General features: G+C 42.8%; 1 protein-coding gene across 2 annotated transcripts; it reads right to left on the reverse strand.

The window, feature by feature from the left end:
- Positions 1-4: 4 nt before the first annotated feature.
- rnf25 (ring finger protein 25) lies at positions 5-7,085 on the reverse strand. 2 transcript variants are annotated; one of them, XM_083779652.1, is made up of 10 exons: positions 7,040-7,085; positions 6,391-6,462; positions 5,417-5,513; positions 4,763-4,830; positions 4,507-4,576; positions 3,999-4,070; positions 3,642-3,785; positions 3,420-3,509; positions 1,781-1,918; positions 5-1,691 (listed from the first exon to the last, which is right to left on the reverse strand). In XM_083779652.1, exons 1-10 carry the CDS (start codon positions 7,054-7,056, stop codon positions 906-908), a joined length of 1,554 nt encoding a protein of 517 aa, XP_083635778.1. In that variant the 5' UTR covers positions 7,057-7,085; the 3' UTR covers positions 5-905. The 2 variants fall into 2 exon arrangements, with proteins under 2 accessions (XP_083635778.1, XP_083635777.1); XM_083779651.1 differs by lacking the exon at positions 7,040-7,085 and having other exon boundaries at positions 6,391-6,651.
- Positions 7,086-8,993: the final 1,908 nt, after the last annotated feature.

Raw genomic sequence — 8,993 nt, forward strand, 5'->3', positions numbered from 1 at the left:
GTCGAAGGCCTACATATGAAGGCACAACAGGGCAACTCAAGGCCATCAAATAAAACAATGACAGCCATGTAAATACATTTCAAATCACCAATATTTATTCAAACTCCTGAGTCAAATGTTTATACACGGTCAGCCTTGGACTAATCAGTCACTGGGCTTGCTTGTAGATGGCGAGTTAAGAATTCAGAATCTCAACAAAACACTGATGTCAGATCAAGTCACAGAGGTGTCTAAAAAAAACAAATTGACAGAAAACAGGCTGAAAACTGTGATATCCGCGACTGCACTGGTGCTGCATCAAGGCGACGATGGCCCCAGGATAAATAACTAAGCACTGTTAGCACATATGGCCAAATTGAAGGAGCACGACCGCCATGTGCTTCCTGAAATTCCTGCCCTTTTGTAGGATATAAGACAATGACAAATCTTGTCATCAAATTGTTAATGAGTATTTCAGGCAAAGTTTCTGTCAGACGTTTTGAATCCCCAGAATCGCTTATGATTTGCATATACCGTTGCCTCACATTTGGCTTGCCAGGCCTGGTATGTGTATATACAGGTAGTAAATACACCCGGTATGTAACATAATTGTTGACTGGAGAAACATGCATCATAAAGATGCCTGCACATCATTTCAGATATCTTACAAAACACAGAAACTCCCAGAGAAAGATTACTTTAATTTTTTGCTCTTTCAATTCATATGGCAGCACAACAGAGACCAACAATGACCATCTGCATCGGATATAAGCCTGCATGAATGTGCATATCATAGACGAGGACAACACCAATGCAAAGGATGGTAAGATACTATACAGGACAGTTCTGGTGCAGGGCTTTATGTTATACATGTTGATAATGGAGGCACACACACATTTGTTCTTTTGCCCTCGCATGGCCCTTTGTCATAGCACCCCCTCCTTACCCACTTCTCTCTCTACCACTTTTTGGTGGAATCCTCTCCCATGACCCCGTCGAGGCCCACCTCCTCTGTCACAGGGATTATAGGCCCCTCCCCTGCTTCTTGGACCATCCCAGTTATGGTGAGCAGATTGTGGAGCATCCCATTGGTCCGGTCCTCTGACATGCCTATCCTCCGGTCCTCTGACATGCCTATCCTCCGGTCCTCTGACATGCCTATCCTGCCAGCGGCTAGGTTGTTGTCCAGATCCACGAGGGCCTCTTCTCCTTCCTCGGTTTGTTCGGCTATGAACAGATTCCCCGACATCCTTTGGGCAGTCGGTTTTCAGTCCATCCAAATTTGGCTGGCAAATTGGCTGTTTGTCAGAAACCAGAAGCTCTTTATCGTTCTGGACTGTGGAGCACTCATCCTCTGTCATCTTGGATTGGTTTAGCTCTACATTTCCTACTTGCTCTGCATTTCCTACTTTCTGAAGTCTGGATTCAGAAGCTTGGCAATTGGTGCTGGCTGAAGACAGGTTGAGTTTGACAAACTGCTCTGAAGGTGGTGCAGTTCTTCCATGTTGTGGCCTTCCCCTGCCTCCTCTTCTTGTGTACTTTGAATGGATAAACCTTCTGTGACCTGGCCAGCCTCTGTGATGTGACTGGCCAGTGTGCAACTGCTCCCCCTGGACACGAACTTCATTGGATGACACAGAATAAGTGAAGGGCACCGATTGGGTAGTAGAGGCATCTACATCCAGGTTCATATTTTCACCGCCAGCGGGTGTCTGCAGAGGTTGACATTGACAAACATTTTCACATGAGCAAAATAGACTTGCTACTCTACTTTGTTGTAGGGTCATTTATTGTTGCTCACCTCATTGATATGTATGAAGAAACGATTCGATTCCACTTCAGGGTCAATGAGTCCTCCTTTGGCCTTCTGTCGTTCTAAAATGCCCTGGAGTTTACGCCACTTCCGTCTGAAGTCTGCCCCGATCTCCACTCCTTGCATCTGGGTTAAACAAACAGGTTCATTACCCTTTCTTATAACTCACGGCTTCAGGTGTTCCAGAGAGTCAGACAAGTCATGGTGCAAGAATTTAATTGAACTGTCCAGTGTTGGCATGATGCATGTTGGCATCTTTAAATACAATTAAACTGCAGGGGGCCACAACTGTGGAATGAGTGTGTGTGTGTGTGTGTGTGTGTGTGTGTGTGTGTGTGTGTGTGTGTGTGTGGGGGGGGGGGGGCGGGGCACACACACACACACACACACACAGTAAAGTCTCAAAAAGTATTTTTTCCCCCACAGGGGCCACAAGGGGGCGCCCTGCAGACCGCATTTGGCCTGCGGCAAGTTGAGCTCTAGAATTAACAAATTGCTATTCATCATGATATATTACACAAAACATACATTCAAGTGTTACAGTAGCACAGGTGCATACTAAAAATTACAAGCTTGTAAGATAGAAGGATATATTATCTACCTATGTCAATACACCCTTTATGGTTATTTTACTTTTAATCTTCTAATGCGAAATCTAATCTTCTAAAGTCAAAAGTCAAAACTCTTGACTTTTTTATAGTAGACACCATACTATACTATACAGGACCTGAATTTAGAGCTGGAGGAAGAGACGTGGGAACTCTCTTTGAGGCGTATTCATACTACCTCTTTATGTCTTAGACATTGCCTAATTCAATTCAAAATAGTACATAGTTTGCATTTCTCGAGAGAAAAACTATCTAAAATTTATCCTGACATTGACTCTACTTGTATAAGATGTCATCTGGAGCCAGCCTCTATTGGACATATGTTCTGGGGATGCACTTCCTTGAACCCATTCTGGAATAGTATTTTTGATGCTTTCTCAACCAGCTGTCATATGCCAATTGCGCCCAACCCGATAACTGCTATATTTGGAGTTCCCAACGACGATGCACCAATTACCTCTCCCCAAGCCAATTTCATAGATTTTGCTTCACTCATAGCGAGGAGACTTATTCTCCGCAATTGGAAATCTGATAAACCTCCAACATTTACAAGTTGGGTCAAGGATGTTCTGTCCTTTATACCATTGGAGAAGGCTTGGTCCCCTATCCTTGAATTCACCCTTTCACTGTCTTCCGACTCACTGTCTTTTGATGATGTGTCCTAAGTGTTTTTCCTACATGTAATTTGGTTCACTGTGTAGCCCCTTAATCTAGTAAAAGGCTAATTTTATTTTATTGTATTTATTTATTTAATTTATATCCTTTACTACCCGTTTATTTTATTGTTGTTTTTTTGTTGTTGTTCTTGTTGTCTTGTTTTGTGATGGAACCAGGGAGGGTGGGGTATATGTGGGGTTGTTTGTCTACAAAAATTGAAAATCTTATAAATAAAGTTATAAAAAAAAAAAAAAAACTCTTGACTTTAAAAACCTTGAATAGATGGGCCTAAAAGTGTTATCTGCTGTTAGCCGATAGCTATACTGGAGCTGAGTGTAAAATGCAGAATGTGTTTATTTTACCTCAGGAAAACAAGGAGCAGGGGAAGACAGGAGCTGTTCAACATCATACACCAGAGGCTCTCTGCACACCGGACACACAACAGTCAGCTCCTATACAAAACAAACAAAAGGGTGAGATTTTAAGGGTGAAACTATGTATACAAGGTTTGTGCCTGTGACAATATACAGTACACACTGCATCTCAGGTGCATTTGTGTCAGTGTGCAGAACAAGACATCTGACCTCTTCTGTCCTCGCCCTGGTCTTGTCCTCCTCCAGTTCCCTTTCACGCTCCCTCAGCCCCCTCTCAGAATGTGTAACGTAGCGGCCCAGGCAGTGGGAGTGAAAGTAGTGATAGCAGCTTGTCTTGGTGAATACTTCATCCTCCTGAAGAGAGGGATAGACGGTTGTTAAGCATATAAAAGTGATTTTAAAGGAAGTCAAGTACACAAGAGTGTGACGCAAAGAGGGTCAAATGGATGTTGGATAAACAATGGCCTCTAGTATAACGGCTGTAAGAATTCATATTTATCTGCAGTGGAATCTTTGGGTCCACAAATTGTACACATTTTCATCAAAATAAAAGACAGCAAAACCAACCTTAAAGTCATAAAGGCAAATGACACAGTTCCCATGGGGAATATTGCTCTCTGTCAACATCTCTTTGGCTTTCTGATGGTGGAAAGTGAGACAGAGTAGAAGTTTAAAGCTACACTATGTAACTTGAATAAAATGTCATTGTAACCAATTTGCATGGTCATTATTATTAGAGTATTTCAATACGATACAACTAACACAGCTGCAAGTCGTTGCATTTGGTTTGCATGATCTATCGAGAAATCTAGATCCCTCTGTAGGGTCTGACCACTACTGGTTGACAAGTGGTACTGCCTGAAGGTAAAAATTAAAACAGGTACGCTCTATTGGCTATTTGGCTCAGGGTAGCATTTGCATGGTGGACTCAGGTCAACTTCAAATCCGACAGGACATGAGTGCCGCTTTAAAATGAGGCACCAAATAATTGGATAGCAGAACTACTACACATAGTACACAACTGTGTATTATAAGAAGATCAGTAATTCAGTATTATGCTGGAGAGATAACAGACCTCGATAAGCTGATATAAGACTGGTGAACCAAGACTGGCCTCTGCCTCGGTTTGCAGACACCTCTTAACACTTGATGAGAGCAGAGAGAAAGAGACACATCATTTGGACTGTTTGAAACTCAATATAGTAAGCATATTTTGGAAATTGATCAAAAACGTAATATTTCTATTTTATTTTCGTTGTTTTTTTAAAAATAGGGTTCAAGTTCTTGAACCAAGCCAAATGGGTCCAACAACAAGGATTCAAAATCTTTACCTGTTGAGCTTCTCATCAGAAAGTCCTCGGGGGTTATGAATGGAGATGGTTGGAGGGGAGAATGGGTACTGTGAGAGGGACAGAGAAACACATATTACTCCTTGCATTGAGCACCATTAAAACCATTTCAGTCAGATAACTCACAAATAGATGTAACCAACTGCTTAACGACGACACTGTCTGTGACTAGGTGTACTAGTGTAGCTTTGCATCTGTTGCATCCGCCCGTGTGAAAGCAGCATAACGTTGTGGCAGGATACAAACGTCTGTAACCCCCCCACCCACCCCGCTGTGCGCACCAAACTACATGGGCAGGTGCTCCTTTGAGTACTAGCCCAAAATAATAGTGTGCACCCTTGTATATAACTATCACATATTCAGTGGTTGGAGGTGGTCTCCCTGCTCTTCCATTGAGACATTTAGACCCTTGTGTCACGTAGGACACCTACAGGTTGACAAGTAGTAGTGATTGAAGCTGTGCATATGCACAATATTTCCCCAAGCAGTGATTCCCCCTTCAGAAGAGAGGTAGAAATTTGGTCTCCCGCATGGGGGAACAGAGTTCAAATTCTGAGTATGAAACATTTGGCTTGCAGCTTTAACTGAGATACTAGAGACCAACAGCAGATGGGATAAGATACTGAATAAGCCTACCTCCCGGTCAAGGGTCATAGTCAGGGTGAGTCGGACGAACTGGGAGACAGAGTCCTCCGCCGTAGACGGATACAGCACCAGGCTCACCTCCCAGCCCCTGGAGAGAAGCACAACACAAACTGATACCATTGTATTGTCTTGAGATAACCGTTTTGCAATACAATTACATTGAAATTAAAGTAATTGAAAGTCACCAGGCCCACACACACAGTGACACCTGACCAAACTAAGTCTACAGTAGCTTATGATTAAAACCATTCAACTTCCTAGCCTTATACCAAGACTGTCGGAGATAAATTTGATTAATTCTGGCATGCAGAATCTCAGACTCTGATAGTTTGACAGATTAAAGGTCTTATCGTAAAGCCACGGATGTTACTTGACCATAGGTTCCGTAATATTCCGTATTGTTTAAAATAAGTGTTTTAATCCCGTCTGTGCCTGAATGCCACAGACTTTTCTCGTTTCCATCACGTCTGGTACCTGCTTTCACATCCTGTGCCATACTGTACAACTAAACATTAAACCAACCAACCTCTTTATTATTTAATATTACTGAACACAAAAGTCTGGTAGCCGTGGCTTTAGGGTAAGCACTTTATAATTTGAATTTGTATGGAGAAATAAGGGCATTGAACACAGAATTCCACAAACTAATTGGGGACACACATTTACACTGGCAGACAAATCTGCCTAAATCAGATCTGTGCCACATCGAGATTGAAATCAGATTGGTTTAAATGAGTCCAACATGTCACATGACTAACAAATCAGATTCCAATCTGGATGTGGCTCAGATCTGATTCAGGCTGCCAGTGTAAATGGGGCCTAACAGTATCGACAACCTTCGTTCAGCGTGTGTACAAATAGGAACCAAATGGGCCCATAAATTACAGGCTCATTTGGTTCCCCTTACGTACACTCTTGGGAGTTCAATTATGGCTTTGTTTATGGTGCAAAAAGCAGTTTCTCACCCGTCACCTGTCCTGGTGACATGCAGCTCATCCAGGTAGATGGACTGGAGCACCTCAATTTCACCCAGCACACTATACGGAGTAGCAGAAAAGTGCCCAGTGTTCATTCAACTTATCCATCAGCATCACCGTACAATAAATTCACGGAATCTGTGTCGGTCATCGCTTTTTGTCCAAATATGGAGATGCCATTAATGACGTCATTGATGAGTGCAGGCGTCAGAGTGGCCTCCAAGTCAGTGACAACGTACTCGTTATGTAGTTATACCCTTAGCCCTGGACCAGGGCTATTATACCCTATGCTTATGATGCAAGGCCAGTTTTTACATAAAAGCAGACAGCCTGATTAGTGCGCTGGTGTCCTAGACTAGTTACCGAAAACAGCCTTTATACAACCAGCTCACAATATGAAACCCTTTAGATCAGAAAATAATCACACACATCAGCTATCGGTGTTAGCAGTCGCTAGCTTAGCTGAGTCCTGCTGTTGCTACACACAAACTAAAGCAAGATCAATATGATTTGCTCAAAACAACATAGCCACCGTTTGTGTAAAGCTGTACAACAAATGGCCGAGATGTGTCATTCAGAAATTAACAGAGAATCTTGATTTCAATGATTTCACACGCTGTCAGTGTCAACAACTCACTCGCACTCCGTAGCCATGATGTCCAACGATCCACTGACGCATAGGGTACTTTTTAACCCCTAAACAGAAACGACCAGACACAGCAGCCAGAGCCATAGAAGACAGAGTTACGACAACTCCGTTCACTTCATTGGGCCAGGCAGGCTCTTCTACTTCAGGGACAACCGGAAGTTTACGGAATGTGCATGATCGGAGTCGATGAGCCACGTGACCGGGCTGTTTTCTGCCCCCTCAATGTCGCAACAACTGTACGCTATGGCTCTGGTCTGGAATGGGCATAAAGTCCATAGGGTATTATTTTTATCCCGTGGTTCAGTATTCAAAGGCGGCTTGCTGTGGTTGGTCACCGTTGGTGTGATTTCATTTTGGACACGTTACGTTGGCTACGAACAGAAATGTGCATACACAGCACAGGGTGTGTGGGGCTGGCTGCCAATGTCACTAGAAAGTCTGGTGACGAGAGATTACTGCTAATGTAGGCTATATTTTGTTGCTTTTCTTGTTTTTTCGCCCCAGTATTTCAGAAGTTAGACAAGATCTCAATTGACTGGGCCTGTGCCAATTAAGTGGCCCCGCTAATGCATGGCTTTTGAAATAGCAAAAAAAAAAAACCTTGCCATGCAGCCATGTCTATTGACTTTTAATATTAATGTTAATGTTTGTTTAGGCTAAATGATATTGTGTGAGATGTGACCAATATATAAAAATACATCTTGTGACTGGGTTTGTTTTAATAACCCACTGCATGAATGTAACGTTTGATTGATTGATTGGAAATTGTATTTCACAGTGGTATACATTTCAAACTAAGCACAAGTCAATACAAAAACTGTTACTGTGCCACAACAACTGTGGACGACACCATGAATAGTGGCAGCGAATCTGCAATCGTGTGGCAGCCACAATGGGAGAGTGGGCTCCCCTCACTTAATTCACACGAGTGTAATTTGTATTCATAATACATTGTACAGTAGGCCCTATGCCCTAAATGGTGGACCCTGTTGTATTAAGTGTAATGCTTTATCATGGTGTTGTGAGTCGTCCACAGTAACAGTTTTTGTATTAATTGACTTGTGGTCAATGGATAAATGAGCATACATGTTCACTGAAGAAAGAAATGTCGTAGAGACTATCCACCTAGAGATTCTTAAAAAGTCAACAGTCGCCTATAACAAAGCTTTGCGTCTGGCAAAGCAGGCATATTTCTCTGGCATTATTAATGAGAACAAGAAAAATGCCTACCTATTCTCTACCATTCCTAAGTAGTCGTGCCCTGCTTCTAAAGCTAAGTGAAATTAGTTGCATGCTTTTTTGATAACAACATTTGTAACATTAGCTGGTGTTGTGAATGGTGCTGCTAGCGCAAACCCTCAAACTGCAGCTAATGGTGCCAGGGTAGATCTCTCCAGGGGGAGCCTAATGTCATTCTGCGCATTTGATGAAAAACCATATCACAGTCACAGATGACATCATCCTACTGTTCATTAGATAGGGCCTACAATTCCCACCACCATTTTTTTGTGGAACCAGAAGACCGCACACACTGCTATGCCCTAGGCTATAGGAAGAAATATTTGTTCATCCCCAGAGGCTGGCTGGCCCTGGGCCTGGCCTGTGAATGGTTCAATCCATGCCCGCCCATACATGACACATGACAGACATGTTAAGATACCGGTATGCGTTTTCTAGACTGCAACGATACATTTATTAGCTACTCTCAACCTGGCATCCAACCATCCCTAGTTTGGGCATGTCAGATGTCATTATAGGCCCCCCAAAAAACAAATTGCAAAAAGAGTAGATCTACAAGCTCAGCTTGTGAGCTTGTTGCTAAATCAGCTTGCCACATCTGTTTTGAGAAAGAGTAGGCCAGCATCCTTTGATGGCCCTGCTTTATGAAAGGGGCACGGAGCAAGCTGCCTGTTTGCAAACACTTGCATTTGCACATAGTACT

The sequence above is a fragment of the Protomyctophum parallelum genome (assembly GCF_964188405.1).
Source record: "Protomyctophum parallelum genome assembly, chromosome: 13".
NCBI classification, from domain to species: Eukaryota; Metazoa; Chordata; class Actinopteri; order Myctophiformes; family Myctophidae; genus Protomyctophum; species Protomyctophum parallelum.